The 19,317-nt window shown below is 39.4% G+C and overlaps 2 protein-coding genes across 2 annotated transcripts in view; both read right to left on the reverse strand.

Moving 5' to 3' along the window:
- The window catches only part of LOC143122161 (NACHT, LRR and PYD domains-containing protein 3-like), a 52,582-nt gene extending 34,581 nt beyond the window's left edge, over positions 1-18,001 (reverse strand). The window contains exons 1-3 of the mRNA XM_076282996.1: positions 17,970-18,001; positions 15,883-17,704; positions 7,025-7,198 (exon numbers count right to left, since the gene is read on the reverse strand). Of these exons, the coding sequence (XP_076139111.1) occupies positions 7,025-7,198; positions 15,883-17,690 (1,982 nt within the window). The 5' untranslated portion in view covers positions 17,691-17,704; positions 17,970-18,001. The remainder of the gene's footprint in view (positions 1-7,024; positions 7,199-15,882; positions 17,705-17,969) is intronic.
- LOC143122144 (NACHT, LRR and PYD domains-containing protein 3-like) overlaps positions 1-19,317 on the reverse strand; it is a 235,363-nt gene that overhangs the window by 120,267 nt on the left and 95,779 nt on the right. The window lies entirely within an intron of this gene.

Here is a 19,317-nt window from a genome sequence, read left to right on the forward strand (position 1 = left end):
TTGGTGGCGCTATAGCAAACATGCGTTATGGGCATGCGAATATTATCATTAACATGGTATTCAATGACCTGTTAAATTTCAAACATTTCAAGCCATGCACGATGAATTATGACACATTTACTGTTTGTGTGGAAGGGTATTACAATTCATAATTTTGCCATTTCGTCAAATTACAACATATCAAAAAAAGGCTCCACAATTTAGAATCAGGAACATCTCGGCGTCATGTATACCAACTTTGACATGAATCGGATCAACCGTCTAGGAGGAGTACGTTAAAATTGATCATGTCCACAATGCACAAATTCTCAATTACCTCACTTCCTGTGGGCGTGGCTAATAGCATGTTAATACAAAAGTTTTTGGGAGTTACATACACCCACCAAATTTGGTGTGTGTATCTAAAACTATATGCCAACCACAAGTCACAGTGACATAAGGGGGCGCTATGGAGTTCCTGGGCAACGCCCGGTGCCAAGCTTTTATCCCTGTCTATTCACTGTATCACTTGATGTGTGTGCCAAATTTCATGCGTTTTCACCCATGGGAAGCACCTCTTTTGGCATCATGATTCATCGCATATTTCATCACATATTAGTCTGCACAAAATCCCAAATACCTCACTTCCGGTTGGGCGTGGCTAATGCATTGTACATACGAAAGTCGTTCATCTTGGGGAGATACAGACACCTACCGAATTTGGTGTGTGTAGCTGAAAGTATATGCCCCATGGGCGTAGATTTAGGGTGGGACGCTCATGACTAGTCCTAACCAATATTTTAAGATGACAAAATTGTCCCCACCAATATTTTAGCGAACTCATTTGTGCTGCTGATCATTCCGACAGCCAGCACGACAGTACAAGAAACGTCGTCATTTGATTGGCTGAAAAACCGAGGGGGAGGGGGAAGGGTTATCTGACACGCATGCTGCACACACATTGCTTTATTCTTGCACTGGTAGTCAAGCGAGCGGGTGTGTCAACGACAACGGTAAGTTACCAGGGCTGTCTGTCAATACATAGGCCTACCCCATAAAAGGCCAGAGTGAAACATTTTGATATTCCCTTTTCCCTTCAGCATACATACAAACCCCTTTTTGTGGTGTGTAGATCAGCTATGCCACCCAAGAAGAAGAAAGGGGGCATACGAAGCTTTTTCATAAAGCAGAGTGTAAGTAAGCAAAATAACTAGCCACACAAGCTAGCAGTGGTAGTGACCAGGCTTTCAAATTATGCAGATTCTATTATGTGGAAAAATAGTATTAACTGGTGATAGCATATGTTACCCAGGATATTGTTAAGATAAACCTAGCTTCTGTAATCTTTCAACCAAGGTCAGGAGTATTGATTAGGGGTGTGCAGCACGGTCGCATAGAAGTCGCGCAATCACATAGAAGTCGCGCTATCACAATAGATGCTATTACCAAGTCACTGAATGTTAATTAGCCTACCTTAAGTTAGAATCTTGGAAGTCATAGTAAACATTGGATCTGGACATTTTTCGTTTCTATTCTGTTTATGTTATGTATTTCTGAGTGTAGCCTACACAATGCAGAGAAATAAAAGGGAGACCCAAATTCGTTTGAAGGACTGTCATTGCATTGTTATGACACAAAACGTGTTGGCAATGTGAGTAAGTTAACACTGTTGGTTATTCAAATATAATGAATCATTATTTGATGAATAATATCCAAATAACACTATATACAATATGGTAGGAGGGTTAAACTCGCTAGCCAAAGGATAGGCTACAAAATGAATGAACCACTTTGTATGCAGGAAAGACAGCATCAAACCACTACAGATGGATGGCAGGTTGAGGAAACAGCATCAGGGCTTCAGGTGAGGTTCTAATTATTAGCCTATGTCAAATTGTCAATTGTCAGCAGCATTGCTGTACAATATAATGAGATGGAGTAGATTCACTTCTGTATTGTGATATTCTGTATTGCCAACAGTCTGAAATAACAAAGGAAATCGCTATTAAGGCACTGGTATCTTACAGCAAAAGAATTCCAATTACAGTTAAGCAAATACAAATATAATTTAGAGTCGCATAAATTCATAGATATATTCAATCCTAAATTATGGTGCATTTCCATACTCAGTAACATAAATAAAATACTATATAACTATATGACTAAATGATATATATGACTATATAATCTGGGCAAATTTAAAGGGACACCAGGCAAGCCTGATGCTTTTTCTCTACGAAACTCCCCCTCGCTCGGTCTGAAGCTCTTTTATTTTTTGCGTCTTCCGTCAAGGGTTTTCGCTGCTTCTTCGCCAGCTCTGCCATTATACACATGTTTGCAACAATCTCTAGTGTTTCGTTAGCCTGCCTCTGTGCTGTAAACTGATCCTGCTTCGGTCGGCGGGTAGGATACACCGAACTTGCAAGTGGGATATTCTTCCTACAGGCAGTAGGGGCGGGCGAGAGAGCCTTCATTCGCCCCGTAATGAGTAATTTAACCATATACCGACTTACGAAGATGATTCATTAACACGAAAACATTGCCTGGTGTCCCTTTAAGGTATGCTTAGCTTCTGTTATCTGAGAAACAAAATTGGCATCTAGTGGTCAAACATTTATTTACGTTTAAACAGTTGTTTTCGTCTGCACATATTTCTCTCCAGTCGGAGATGCTAGTTTAACTTTAGAGTACTCTAAATAATGAAAGAGGCTATTGTCTATTGACAGTCTGACTCTTGTCAGTAAAAGTTAAAGGAGAATTCCGGTGTGATTTTGACCTAAAGTGTTTTGAAACATGATACCGAGTGTGAACGTATGTCTCATAGCCCATCTCGGCTTGTCCCCTGCACTCCGAAATCTGGCGCTAGTTAGCCGATGCTACCAACAAGGCGGTCAATGGTGGTGCCTCGGCATCGGCATAGCCATGCAAATAAATCACTGTTTTACACCATTTACGAGGCTCAATGTATCTCCACACTTCATTGGTAGACTTCTGAGGGCACTGACATTTAAAACGAGACATTGAGAACTTTGAAAAAGCACTGGTAGTTTACTTACAAGACGATTTATACAGACAGTATCTTCTCGAAGTTTAGCGTTTGCAGCCATCTTGAATTTAGTCACGATAAGTCGAGCGATGAGTAAGAATGAACAGGTATGATAAGGGATTAGATTCCAAAAATAATTCTGTGGAAATGCATGGATTACAGTTTCTTCCAGTAGCAGCAACTGGAATCCATGCATTTCCACTGAATTATTTTTGGAATCTGATCCCTTATCATACCTGTTCATTCTTACTCGTCGCTCGACTTATCGTGACTAAATTCAAGATGGCTGCAAACGCTAAACTTCGTGAAGATACTATCTGTATAAATCGTCTTGTAAGTAAACTACCAGTGCTTTTTCAAAGTTCTCAATGTGTCGTTTTAAATGTCAGGGCCCTCGGAAGTCTACCAATGAAGTGTGGAGATACATTGAGCCTCGTAAATGGTGTAAAACAGTGATTTATTTGCATGGCTATGCCGATGCCGAGGCACCACCATTGACCGCCTTGTTGGTAGCATCGGCTAACTAGCGCCAGATTTCGGAGTGCAGGGGACAAGCCGAGATGGGCTATGAGACATACGTTCACACTCGGTATCATGTTTCAAAACACTTTAGGTCAAAATCACACCGGAATTCTCCTTTAACTTTTCAGCCAGGGGGGGAGGGGTGTGGCGGGGGGGGGGGGGGGCGGCAGATTGGATGTCCCCACCAAAGCTGAGACCAAACCTACGCCCTTGATATGCCCACCACGGGATCAGTCATCTAAGGGGGCATAAGGGGGCGCTAGCGAGTCTCTGGGCCATACCCGGGGCCAAGCTTTTTTACCTAGCTGCTTTGTGTGACACCTGATGTGTGTGCCAAATTTCAAGACTTTTAGATTATGTTAACCACCTCAAAATATTTGCCAACCACTTGCGCCCTTCGGTGCTCGGGCCCTAATAATCTTTCCAAAAACAACAGGGCTTCGCACCTCTCGGCCCTAAATAGACATTGGATCAGCATTACAATCCTGACAAAAACCCAACAGTGCATGAGCATAGATAAAGAGACATCGAAACAACATTGGTTTATAGTTTATATTGCCATAATCTATAGAGCATCGATACATGGTTCACTAAAAGATATTGACAAGTCATGGATGTATGGTTTACTGGGAAATTTTGACGTGGTGATTGAAAAGTAGTGGATTTTTAGTTGACCGGGCAACGATGTTTGAACTGTCCGGCAGGAGATCATTTTGAGCAACAGTTCAGTCAGACCAACCGTGTTCAGCTCTCTGTCAAGTTTGCTGCATTTATTTATCTAACGACAATGTTTCATTGTGAAATCGTACTACATTAAATTTGGGCATGTTTACAGTCTATGCACATCGTAGCCTACTGTCTAACTTACAAACTCATTCATGCTTGAGTCAACTTAGGCTAGCTATCATTGTCTAAAAAGACAAGGAATAACATTTAAATCACTGATCTGCTAATACTGTGCCCATTCATTAACATCCATTAAACATCAGCGTCCTCTTTACACATTTAAACCATATTTACACTTTGAATTTTGACTCCAAATTGTAGTAACTACATATACGAAGTCTAAGGAAGATAACCAGGTAGTCTGTTCAAAGATTACATACATTTTGACAGAACGCCAACCCTCGGAAAAGTAGTAACTAAAATGACTCCACCCTAACCCTGACCCGACAAGTTCATAAGTTAGACCATAGACTGTATAGTCTATGAGTATGACAGTTCGATCTACGTAGACTATAACATGACCGAATTTAATGTAGTACAATTTCATAATGAAACATTAGATAAATAAATGTTTGCTTACCCATTAAGGTTTATTCAGCTGCCACGTTGACAGAAAACTGAACACTGGTCTGACAACGCGGCTCAATCTCCCTGCCGCCCAAATTCGTTGCTACGCGGTGAACTAACGGTGACTCTACGTCATTGTAACACCATACCAATGGTCTTAAGAACTGAGCCAAGTTGGCTGATCACATAATTTTCAGTGTCAGGTAACGGTCAGGACGGTAACCCCCCTCCCCCCAACATTCTAAATCAATGCACCATATCAGTGTCCCGCCGGCGGGGCGGTAACCCCCCCCCCACACACTTTTGGTGCTACCCTGACTTCTGGCTGCAGTGAAGCTGCAGCACAATAAGTAGATGCAACATATTGGGTACTGAAATATTCACAAGAATCCATAGAAATTGAATCTTCATGTTGTATTATCCAATATTAGTTGTACAGATGTATAGTTTATCCTATACACAGACCTTTTAGTAATTATTCCATATTTTGTGTAGTCAGTCTACATCAGAACACCTGGCATGCAATCTAAATAGTCCACAAGAAACCTCAAAGTGTTACCTTTCATTTGAGACCAGGATTATGCTTCTACACAAAGGGGTTCATATGCAGTAAGCATTTGAGTGTCAGTATGCATTTTGGAATACAAAAAGTCCTATAGGGAGTTTCCATAGGCATTTTACAAAACGCATGTGCATACCTTGGCAAATAATGGTCTAAAGCACTCATATTTCCATTCTATATTGATCTACTTTTGCACACAGTCCTGGTGCTAGGGCTCAGTTGTGTTTCTAAGGAATATCAAGTGACCCAGAGGGCTGAAATGTGGTCAGTTCAGAGATGCTTGTAATCCGGCAGAAAGAAGAAAACTATATTCTAGCCTCTGCCTCTTTGTGAGTACATCACACATTTATTTTGACTGTTTCCTACGAAAACTAGAGGTTCTTAGCTTTCTATAGAGGTCCAACATTTGATGGTAGGAACAATGAGGTGGGAACAATGCCCTTGTAAATAGGAACAGTGCAATTTCAGGCAAAAACGTATTCTTTTTGAGAGTTAAAGCATTTCAAGGGATCGTCGGGTCATAAACAGCAGTGGCTATTGCGAACTCATTCATTTTTAAAGCTTAGCATGCTGATAGCAATTTATATGCTGGGCTGTGGCTGTGGGGTAGGTGGGTCAGGTGACAAGCCGTCGAATCACAGCACATCACACAGAATGCATTGGAACACACCGTCATGAAGAGACTCATCGTTAGGTCGGCTCATAGACAATAAAAGAAATGGACGAACAGACTCCGTCATTTTCAATGGGAGGGCACTGACGCAAATTGAAAGTTTTTTTCAGTTGGCTCGCCATCGTACTGCGCAGACTCTCACTTAACTTCATGACGTTAGCCATCCAACTGAATCTTGTAACTCGTATGATAGATGGTTCACACAGAAATTCTTCTCAGACTTCCTTCACCTTCAAAGTCCTCAAAGTTAAACATTTATTAATGTATTATTATTAATATCATCCTCACAAGTGATATCAAGTCGTGTTACTGTTGAAACTACCAGACATGATCATCTTCAAACACAATCATGGTAAAACAAAAAAAAAGTTATAGCCTTCGTTTTTCCACTTTTCAGAGCTACAGTCAATCCATCGAAAACCTCTGAAATGATTAACGTTAGTGCCGTTTTATTAGGTTTACTTGCCTCTATGCAATGCTTTACCTTAACATACAATGGTATTGTAGGCTACATAGCTTTGTTCATGAGTTTCCGTGCTGGCAGGACTTAGCTTCTTATCCAAACAATACGGTTGTTTCCCTACGGTGCGACAGAAAGACGCAGGCATAATTGCGTCAAATTACGTCAAAAATTAGCTTCACTACAACCGGACATGCTAACTATTCTTCTTACGGGAACCCAACGTTACGTACGAGGTAGTTGAGCCTATTTTGCCTTCTATTGTTCATGTAGATAATACAGAAGCTACAATGTCGGCACAGGATATATGTTATATGAAGTTATAGGATTTCAAAAAAATCCCAAATGAATGGGCGTTCTATGGGGTTAGCAGAGAGTTGATAACCACAGTTCCATGGGTGGTTCAACTTCCGGGAATTCGCCTGCCCCCTTGGGTCGGCTACAGTAACTATTTTGTTGACCTCATCATATTGTAACCACATCACTAACCTCAGTGTTTCCAGCTTGCAGTTAGTATGCCTCAGCCCAACAGACAGCAACCTCAATCCAGAATCCCTCACAGGATTAGAACTCAGGTCCAGCTCTTTCAACTGAGAGTTTTCTGACTGAAGAACAGATGATAGGACCTCACAGGACTTCTCTGTGAGACCACAACCAACCAATCTACAGTAACATAACACATGTAGCAGATTGATTATTGCTATAGAACTAAATTTAACAAGATATTGCATCATCAGTATTAAAAGACAAGTTCGCTATTTTACACTTAATGCCCTGTTTTCAGATAGTTTATGATTAAATAGAACGTTTAAGATTGAAATTTGGACACATGCTGCTGTCCTGAGAATTTTCGCTTTCTGTGGTAGCACCCCCCCCACACACACACACACACACACCCACAACGGCTGCATAGGTGCACTGGAACAATCTTTCTAAAACCCATTCAACTTTTACAAAGACCTGAAACTCACCGAGTGGTAAAGGGTGTTCACTGATATGCTCACACAAAATCGCTGCAAAAGATGCTTTCCAACAGGTTTTATCGTAGTTTTTGTCCAACTCCATTGACTTGCATTGGATGTGCTGTGAGGTACGGTATTACTTCGCCGCCGGAAACGTATATGGGGTTATTTATATTCTTTCTGTAGTCTTATGCAGTCGTGGTATCGTAGGCTATGCTATCCAAATTATTGTCACGTCCAGGCTTGGAATTTCACCATTCTGGGGGCAAGGCCACTTGGCCTTCAGTTGGGCATATTTGGTGGGGGGCACAAAGGCCACATGTCAGGGCACCAAGGCCAAAGTTAACTATACAGTAGGCTATAAAAATGATCAAAGTTGTATTTAGCCTATTCACTGCAGTAGACCTGCATCACTGTTTGAAACATTACAAAAACATGAAACATTGCATATTACATTGATCTGATCATCTAATATTTACAGATATCTAGGCTATATTTAACATTTATTTTATATTTGGCTTGTTATGAAATCATGTGGAACAATTTAAACACATTGTAAAACTTAAAAGCCCAAATTTGGAGACATTCATGCATGTCGAAATTTGCTGCAAATTTAAAACTGGATTACTCTGGAACGGCTAACTGTACAGGGGGCTGCTTTACACCTTTGTGTTTACACCTTTACTGTTTATTCTGATATATGGTTTGTCATGTGTTAAACGAAGGGTTCGTGAAGTATTCCGCTGAGATGAATGGTTAGGGAGATGGACGCAAAGTCAGTATAATTTATGATTAAATTGATTTATATTATTTACTTTTCTCGCAAACCACAGCCATTCACCACAGCAATTAGCGGCTAACATTGTTTAAAAGCTGAGAAAAAGCTCTTTCATGTGATACTTGTGATGTCTGTGTAATGAGTAGGCTACATCGCGTGTAGTTCAACTGCGAAGAATGGGTGAATTTGGACGCACTTTCTTTCTTGCGCTGTCACTTTCTCCACTGAGTAAAAGACTAAATTAATTTGCGCTGTGAATGCTAAGATTATTTTGACAGGCCAAAGGCTAAATAAAAATCGCTATTAGTAGGACGCAGGGGGCACCAAGGCCACCGTGGCCTGTAAACCTCTGATTTTCAAAGGGCCATCACAGCCAACACAAGGGGCAATGACGGCCATGGCCGTCGTGGTCGCCGTGAAATTCCTACCCTGGCACATCCATGGCTAATGCTAAAATGTCTTGGAACTTGCACAATGTGAATGATGGCCTACGTGAATCATTACGTTTTCATCATGAAAGATCCACAGTCAAAAAAATAGTAAATGTACAAAATCATGTAGCCAAATTATTCATGTAGGCTAGGGTTAGTGTTAGGCTTATGATGTGAACATGACAGGTTATGGACATAACAAATAAGTTCATTTTCCGCCTGTTACAAACGTTATGTTACAAAATGTCAACCTTACCCCAAGTTCTTCCAACTCTGTCGTCCCAGGACGTAATGTGGGAACCGCTGTATGTCTCAGGCGAAAGAGCTTTTTGGGCGATTTTTTTCGACCTCCAGCCAATGTTCCCTCTAATCTGCGCGCGCGCGGCCGTGCAGGCCAGTCGAAGTGGCCGCGCAATAGATTTTTCAGACCGCACAATTTTTTTTTTTTTTTTTCAGGGGTTAAAAATCTGAGCATCATAGGCGATGTAGGCTAGGTAATAAACATTTGAAATACTGACATGTCTGACAACTAAGCCGGATATACGTTAGAATGTTTACATACAAAGTACCCTTTAGGCTACTCCAGGCAGGCCATATGATGCGACCTTCTGGGTACTCAGATTAGGCAGGTCCCGCTCCAGCAGTTATGCAGTAGGCTACCATGGCGAAAAGGCAGAGCAGATTGCGAAATTGACACAAAAGATGGTCCAGGTAGGAAAAAACTTTCAGACATATTTACGAAAGGAGTGGCGTGATCTGCAAATTCTGCTCGGAGGAAAAAGAGAAAGGACAGTTCGCTCGTGGGAAAACTTGGTCTGAGTGGAAGCTCGATTACCTAAGCTTGATTATACAGAACAGACTCTTTCGATCAAATTCTCCCCGAAACGAATGAATCCCGAGAGCACGATCCGACTCTAAACAAATACATGTATTAATCGACAATGTGATGCTAGCAATTAACACCAACATATCCATGTTATCAGTTCAGGATACACGATCATATGGCACAATACTTGTGCTAGCAAACTGATTTCAGTTAAGACAGTTTTTGCTGGAATCATTCAGCTTTCAGGATGCCCTGCAGAAAACATCCTTGATGCCATTACCAAATTCTACGCAGACCATACACTAAACATGAACAAAATGGTAATGTTTACTTCAGATGGTGCTTAAAGGTTGTATCAGCGATTACGGCTGAACTTCACTTCTGTTGATATTCAAACAAAACAGAGAGCTAGCTCGCTACTCCCTCCCGTGCAATTGAAACTCTCCTAAACGCGCATCTCGTCGGTTATTGGTTGGAACACTTTATTTTGCCTTTGAGTGGTTGCCAACACTTGTTGGTAGCAATTGTTTATGAGGCAGGCAGCTAGCGGATCGTTAGGAAAGATTAGATGAATGTGATAATTTATGTTTGGGCCTGAAATCGCTGATACAAGCCACATAGCCAGATAGGCCTTTCGCGTTCGTGTATCATGTTTTGTAGCCTAGTTTGTTGCAAACCACTCCAGTTATAAAATTGTTTATATAGGCTATCATTATCATTAAAATGTTCCACAAGTCCAACCAATATAGAATATCAGGATACTGAATAAATATCAACCTTTTTAGACATATTGATGCATTTGCTGTTATCTCTTTGAATTCCCTATGGCTAATGCAGCCTCGTGATCATTTTCGGCAAGTCGCATGGTTGCGAATTGCTCACATTGCTGAAATGTGCGCTCAGAAAACAAAATATTTGCTCAGTGCTCAAAAAACATTGCCTCCAGCGAAGTTTAGTAAAATGCAGACCGCAGAGACATGGTGATCAGCTTTCTGCAGATCCTCAACAGGTGTGCTCACATCCAACCGCAGAAATTCCAGCCACAACTTTAGCCTTTATGGATTGTTGAAAGGAAGTCTGTGACAACTTTTTTTGCCACAAATTTTCCCGCAATTCGGAACTGCACAAAATCGCCCCATTTTTAGCCGTCTGTTGCAAAATACTTCAAGAGACAGTGATCTTCTGCTTCTTCTGTGTATTCAATAGCCTGGCTAACGTCAGACCTCATCTTATTGAGATGGGGTCTGGGAACTAGCCATTCATTTTCTCGTATTTGAAACGTGGTTTACGAATCCCCAGAGCCGTTTATTGGGCGCTACAAATGTCTATCAAATGCGTCTGTACGTAGCTCATAATGGCTTCGGTGTGTCGTCATCGTCTTGCTGCCCTCCATCCGTTCTGTGATTGGTCCCTTAACTGAGGTGAAAATTTGCTCCATGGAATCTAGGCTGCCTAGCAGCGTGAATAAAATCTTGCGCATAAGGCAGCATGGGAAAACCCAGGCTATGTATTCAATGAAATGCCAGTGGTTTGCTTGTAATTGGCAAGTGTACAGTGTAAGGTGCATTAACGCCTTATTGTCACCAATTGGGCTTGAGTGTCAAGCTCTCAACGGAAGAATGTACGGGTGTGAGACGTTTGGAAAAATAGCTCCAGAGTTTTACGAGTGGTAAAACACCTGATGGAAAGCATAATTTGCAGCGATTTTTGTGGGAGCATATCCGTGAACACCCCTGACCACTCGGTGAGTTTTACATCTTTGTAAATGAAAGATTGTTCCAGTGCACCTATGCAGCCGTTGTGGAGGTGGGGGGGTGCTACCCCAGGTAAAAAAAAAATAATTAAAAGTATACTTTTTGAAAGTGTACTAAGTACCGTTTGTACTTTTTTCGTCAAATCCAAGTGTAATTAAGTGTATTGAATTATGTATTAAGTGCAACTTAATACCAACTTGACTATACTTTGAGTGTAATTAGTGTGCTAAAATGGAACAACTTTTTTCAAACTTTAAGTGTTCTTAAGTACATTATACAAAAAGATATTTTATGAGCATTCGAAACACAGTCGCAGTACAATTTTGTAACATCCCAAGTGTATTGGAAATGTACTTAAAAGGCATTACAATATAACTAATAATAGTGTAGTAGTGTATTTTGAATACACTCTTATGATCGATCCTCATTTCTATTCATTTGGCATGCTTCTGTAATATTTTAAATTAACTTCAAATGTACTTCCTGACTACAATAAGTGCCTTGAAAGTTTGCAGTTATGTTAATAAAAGTATAGTCTTAAGATACTTTAAGCATTATAAAGGCATGCAATTTAAGTATAATATTAGTGTGCTTTAAAATTGTACTATTAGTACTCTCCTACCTATTCTGTTACATGACAAATTACACTTTGATTATGAGAAAAACATTTTATTGACATGAATGAAAACAAAACATAATATTCATCCATAACAAAAGTAAAACATTTTTCTGAAAGTTATGGATCTCTTGAGCATATCTTTTCAAGTTGGATGTGGTAACGCGATAAAACATGCATTTGGCCGTATTATATTATTTCACATGCATAGATTTTTCGAGTGGCTGTTTGGAGCGCTGGTCAGATTCCTCCTCGCTCGCAGCATTTTTTTCCATGCTTGGGGAGCAGTTTCCTCTGAGTGCGCACGCGCAGAGAGAATTTGCGCGCACACATTTAATATCTACGTGTGTGAAATAATATATAATATAATACACCCGAATGCATGTTTCATCGCGCAAGTGCTTTTTGCCACTATTGTGTCGCGATACTCTACAGCCTCATTGGTAGACCATCAATTCAAAATGCAGATTTCATGAAAAACAAAAGTTGTTTACCCTCCTAGGTGAGAGAATTTGCCCTCTAAGCTTGAAATTGTTTACTGGACACCCAGCCTACAGCCAACAACTTAACAGTCTAACATGGCTAAATGTGTAATGCATGATCATTTATTGCTTATTTGTTTGCAAAGTCTTCTGGCCCAGAAAGAAAACCATGGTGGTTACGGATCATGGCTGAGGAGGAAAGGTACAGCTGGTAGAGTTGTGCAGTGAGTGAACTTCCCTCCCAATACTGAGATGTGGTGGCAAAAGCTGTGGTAGCTAGCTTCCTTACTAGCACACCATCTTCCAGTCCAAGATGCATAAAGTTTTCGGTGGCAACCCGGGGCTGGACAGCAGTCAAATGCATTGACCTTGGTATTAGAGAATTTGTCTCTGTTGTCTGTGAACAGAAAGAAGATGGAAAACATTTTACAAGATAAACAATATTTTACACAGAAATCCATTGGCAATGATGACATTAATACAGATTATCTGTACCTATTTGACATTTACTTTTTATGGGTCAAATAGGTATTGACACCATCTGTTTGCCATCCTGGTATGGGTAGACCTGGCCAGGTAGTCTTTCCTTAAAGCGTTGTGCACCTTGGCACCGATATGAGTGCAACCACCCTGTTTTCTGCATTTGATTACCTTAGATTCCTTTGTTTCCAATACAACCGTATTATCGTTTTCGGGTCAAATGGCATTTTAAATGGGAGTCGTAGGGGCACTAGCCTACTATTTTGATGCATGAATCAAAATAGTTCTGCCCCTACGACTCCCATTCAAAATGGCATTTGACCCAGAAACGACAATACAGTCAAGCTTAATGGTGGCGCTTCTGACTTAATTATGCTTTCAAAAGAAAGTTTGACTCAGGTACATTCACAAAAAGACCCTAGGTTGCATTTTAGCTTGAGTTATGCTTTAAGAGTAATGGGATAAGGTCCTGGATGAAGAATATTTACCTTTACTGCTGATTATTTGAGGCGTTCAGACATCTCGGTTTCAAAACTGTCCAGGAACACCTGTAAAAACATAGTTAGGCTACAGATTAAAACTAGGTAAATTACAAACACTACCATGAAATTAACTTGAATGCTCTGTCAAACACAAATAATAAAAAAAAACTAAATCTATCGCATAAACAAAGGCATAATATCAATCATGTAGCCTAAGCTTCATAGCACTAACTTAGTAGAACACCAGGTTTAATTCCCCCTCTAATATCAATGGTGGAAAAAAACGTTCTACTTCATAAAATGCATGTAATTTGTCCTGTAGACTCATTTTAAAAGATGTCTCCACGATTAAAGAAAAAAACAGCTACAATGTCATTAGCATGCCTAATGAATGTGAAGTGTGACTAGCCTAGCACTATCCTCCTTTCTGTGAGTTAACTTAGTGTACACCACACATAATATTAAAGAACATTGGTGAACTTTAGGCAAACGTTGCTTAATAAAGAACACACTTTCTTCCATCATAGTTTGTCTAACGTTAGTGCTAGCCAACGCTTGTCAATAATCCCACAAACACAAAGCAGGCTAATGTAGTTTTCTTCTTGATAGCGATCTGGTCGACGTATATGACGTTAACGTTAGCTAAATTAGCTAACGTGATCTTGCATTGATTGTACTAGCAAGGATAAAAACAAACTCTTGAAAGATTGCTAAGCCATCAATTTAACTTCTCCAAAGACTACCGAAGGTCATAAAGATTAAGCTACATCAGAATCATTTAACAATATGCTTTGGGACTCACCTGATAACGAATAACTTGGCACTTTAGATCCAACTGGCTTCAGCCCTTGTTATCTCATATGACAAGTCCTTCTGGCTCTGTAGGACCAACGTCTCTGGCATGACTAGAATTTATGGTATCTTTAATTTGGACAAACCTGTAACCTTATACGGACCGTAAACGTATGCATTTTCTGGTCTCTACAGTCCATCTGTCTTGCAAATAAAGTTACAAGCATAGACTGTATGAAATAACGTTAATGTTTGCTCACACCACGTTTTGCTCGAAAGCTGCACAGATCCGCCCACTCCATTTCAAATTCAAACAGCCATGTTATTGGTCAACAGGACTGCCTATACATTTAACTGTGTTGCCTATAAATTTAACAAAATGCCACATTCATCCTCTCACAACCTCTACTACATCACAAACGTATAGGCTACTACCTTACTAAGACACAAAATCAACAAAAGAAAAAATATTATTTGATGACCAAAACTGATAGATCAGTATGTCTCTAGGCTAGGTTATTGCACATTGCCATCCATGCGGCTGACATATCAGGCCTAAAAGCTACACACATTAGTATTTTATTAAAGGTGAGATAACTATGAAACTATACAAACAATGTATTAGGCCTACCAAAAAAATATACTTTCCATAAGTACACTATATTACAACTCTAAGTATTAGCAATTTAATACACTTAAACTAAATAAACTTCTTTACCATTTAAAATACACTAACAACAAAGTACACTTTTAAAAACTACATTACAAAAACACTTTGAATATTGCACAATAAGTATATTTAATTTTAGTACACTGAAGTTGAACTTAATACTATGACTATGAAACTATACAAACAATGTATTAGGCCTACCAAAAAATATACTTTCCATAAGTACACTATATTACAACTCTAAGTATTAGCAATTTAATACACTTAAACTAAATAAACTTTTTTACCATTTAAAATACACTAACAACAAAGTACACTTTTAAAAAGTACATTACAAAACACTTTGAATATTGCACAATAAGTATATTTAATTTTAGTACACTGAAGTTGAACTTAATAACATCTACTTTGAAGTATACTTTCTAAAAGTACACATTAAACATACTTTACATAAAGTACAAAACGTGTAAGCATACTTGCTTTATACTTCATGTACTTTAATCATATTTCTAACACACTAAAGTATACTACTTTTTTACCTGGGACCACAGAAACCGAAAATTCTCAGGACAGATGCATGTGTCCATATTTCAATCTTAAACGTTCTATTTAATCATAAACTATCTGAAAACAGGGCTTTAACTGTAAAATGGCGAACTTGTCCTTTAAAGGTTGTATCAGCGATAACTATTCAAACAAAACAGAGAGCTAGCTCGCTACTCCCTACCCCTCCCTCCCGTGCAATTAAAACTCTCCTAAACACGCATCTCATCGGTTATTGGTTGAAACACTTTATTTTGCCTTTGGGGGTTGCCAACCCTTGTTGGTAGCAATTGTTTTTGTGTACAGATCTCGGAGCCTAGGCTGCCTACAGAGATGTGTTTTTCTGACGACCTGCTTATGGGGCAGGCAGCTAGCGGATCGTTAGGAAAGATTAGATGAATGTGATCATTTAGGTTTGGGCCTTTTTTAGGCCTGAAATCGCTGATGCAACCTTTAAGTAGCAATTTTGTTGCTCTGTAGTTTATAATAATCGAGGTTTAAATGCATGACAGAGCTGCTATTCTTACTCACCGTGCTTTCCTACAAGCCTTCACTACTATAAGCAGTCTGTTACGACCCTCACTTGATGTCTTGTACTTAGCCAGGTCAAGCTCATCCAGTGTGTTCTCTGACACCAGAAGCATGTAGGCCAGTGTTGAACATTGGGCAGGTGAGAGCTCTTTTCCAGAGTCTATGTACTGCTGAATCTCCTGATGAAGAGAGTTGTCCTGCATCTCCAATAAACAGAGTAACAGATTCATGCATCTTTCAGGGACTTTTGTATCCTCACTCAGAATTCTTTTGATGTACTTGGCTGTTTCCTTGTGGCTGTCTGAGCTGTTCTTTGTACATGTCAGAAGGCCTTGTAGGAGTTTTTGGTTGGGCTCCAGAGAGATGCCAAAGAGGAAGCGAAGGAAAAGGTCCAGATGTCCATCTTCCCTTTGCATGGATTTATCTACTGCAGTTCTAAAAAAATCAGTCATGGAAGGGCCTCTCAAGTCAAACTTAAAGAACTCAGTCAGACGACTCATCATTGCGCCAGACGATTCTCGTAAAGTGAAATGTTTCAGGGCTTCTGTGTTCTTAGTCACAAAGGAGTGAAACACAAAGAACGCAGCCAGAAACTCCTGAATGCTCAGATGCACAAAGCAATAAACTTTATGTCGGTCGACTCCAGTCTCACTCTTGAAGAACTCAGAGCACATACCAGAGTACAATGGAATGCCATCTTCATTAATGTCACACTCTTTCAAACTGTCTTCATAAAACAAGATATTACCTTTCAGCAGTTCTTTGTATGCTAGTTCAGATAATTTTATAATCACATCTTTGTTCAACCCCAGGCGTTTTTCATCATTTTGTTCAAGACCCTTGCTAAATTTCTGGCTCTCCCTATTTGTCACAGTGAGCAGGAAACATATATAGACCTCTGTTAGTGTTTTAGGCAAGTCACTTGTGCTGGCTTGACTGATCTTTTTCAGAAGCACAGTGGCTAAGATCCAGCAGAAGACAGGGATGTGGCACATGATGTAGAGGCTTTTTGACCTTTTAATGTGAGTGATGGCTGTGTTGGCTTCAGCTTGATTCTCAATCTTCTTCTTGAAGTATTCATCCTTCTGTTGGTCATTGAACCCTTGTACTTCTGTCCACCTGTCTATGTATTTAGGAGGGATCATTTTGACAGCAGCTGGTCGGGAGGTTATCCAAATAAGCGCATTAGGCAGTAGATTGCCTTTGATGAGGTTGGTTATCAACACATCCACTGAAGCAGTCTCCAGGGGATCTTGTAAGTCTTGGGTCTGTTCTACATTCAGGGAGAGTTTGCTCTCATCCAGACCATCAAAGATCAATATGATCTTTGAGTTTCTGAACGTTTCTGTTTTTATGACCTTTTCATCCAATTCAGGATGAAATTCACAGAGGAGTTTATGAAGAGTGAACGCATCGTTCTTTTTCAAGTTTAACTGGCGGAATGGAAGTGCTAATATGAAATCAACATTCAGATGGGTACTTTCTTCTGCCCAGTCCAGAATGAACTTCTGCACACATACAGTTTTTCCGATGCCAGCAATCCCTGTGGTCATCACAGATCGGATATTGACATGCTTCTTTGGGTTCTTAAAGATGTCAGTACATTTGATTTTGTCTTTGTATGCCCTGTGTGTTTCAATCCTGTGAACCTCATGTTGAGTGTTGACACCTTCAGTCTCTCCCTCTGTGATGTAGAGCTCTGTGTAGATCTCACTCAGGAAAGTTTTGTTCTTCCCCTCCTCAATACACTCATAAATCTCACCAAACCTCTCTGTCATCCACTCTTTGTGTTTTGCTTTGACCTCCATTATAATTGCATCTACTGAAAAAAACAGTTTAATAAGAAATCATTCAACTACACTCATCACAAATCAGTTCTGCATCACTATGCATACATGGTAACATTTTATATTACCATGTGCAATTACTGTGCACTTACTTTCAAACTTTGCATATTGTAAATGTATGATGAATGATGTTTCATGCACGTGAATCTATGCCCATAATGATCATAATGAAAAAGTATAATTACTGCATCATAATTGTAGTGTACATATTTCATTATTGTGTCATAGTAGACATATTACCTTCTTCTTTTGTTAAGTCTTGAACAATTGCACCCTCTGATACAAAAGGATAAAAGTTTCATAGGAAATAATTTATATGTACTCAACTAGAAATATTTAACATGAGTATGGTATGGAATGTGTGTGCATCTCACCTTTTCTCTGTCCTGACGTATCCCTGGAAAAACTTGGCAAGAAGACAATGGAAATTCATTATCATGCATTTAAATTTTTCACTTAAATACATACAAGAAATGTTTACAAGAGTGCTGAAGAAATACTGTTGTGTATTATGTGTTGCTATTTGCATTAAAGGACTGTGGTTTGTCTGGTTATATTGCTGATTGGATTGTAAATGGCCTGTTGAGCCTTCTGGTGATGTTGTGCGCCTAATTTAATGACACACCTATGAAGGAAGGTTTGATCATTTCAGTGAAATGCTCTTGAAGGCTGTCCTATTGGTGATGTTTTTGTTAGTGATTTATGATTTGTGATTTTGACGGTAAACAGGCTTGGTTGTTGTTTGGCCGCTGTGCGAAACCTATAGCACTAGGAATTTAACTGTGTATATTTTTATAGGGCTGTAACGATACACCAACCTCACGATTCGGTTTGTATCACGATTTTTGACCCACAGTTCGATACGAATCTCGATTTTTCTTTTTTTGTTTAATAGCCTCCCTTAGAACACCAGAGGATTACAATATAATATATCTATTATTTTATATCCTGATATAAAAATATTTTTCTGAATGACTGATATTTATGACAGCACTGTTTACTATTTTGATGCATGAATCAAAATAGTTCTGCCCCTACGACTCCCATTCAAAATGGCATTTGACCCAGAAACGACAATACAGTCAAGCTTAATGGTGGCGCTTCTGACTTAATTATGCTTTCAAAAGAAAGTTTGACTCAGGTACATTCACAAAAAGACCCTAGGTTGCATTTTAGCTTGAGTTATGCTTTAAGAGTAATGGGATAAGGTCCTGGATGAAGAATATTTACCTTTACTGCTGATTATTTGAGGCGTTCAGACATCTCGGTTTCAAAACTGTCCAGGAACACCTGTAAAAACATAGTTAGGCTACAGATTAAAACTAGGTAAATTACAAACACTACCATGAAATTAACTTGAATGCTCTGTCAAACACAAATAATAAAAAAAAACTAAATCTATCGCATAAACAAAGGCATAATATCAATCATGTAGCCTAAGCTTCATAGCACTAACTTAGTAGAACACCAGGTTTAATTCCCCCTCTAATATCAATGGTGGAAAAAAACGTTCTACTTCATAAAATGCATGTAATTTGTCCTGTAGACTCATTTTAAAAGATGTCTCCACGATTAAAGAAAAAAACAG

The sequence above is a fragment of the Alosa pseudoharengus genome, unplaced genomic scaffold (assembly GCF_046254945.1).
Source record: "Alosa pseudoharengus isolate Yale_2024_CS ecotype anadromous, Long Island Sound unplaced genomic scaffold, YU_APseudo_1.1 YU_APseudo_1.1_scf_1, whole genome shotgun sequence".
NCBI classification, from domain to species: domain Eukaryota; kingdom Metazoa; phylum Chordata; class Actinopteri; order Clupeiformes; family Clupeidae; genus Alosa; species Alosa pseudoharengus.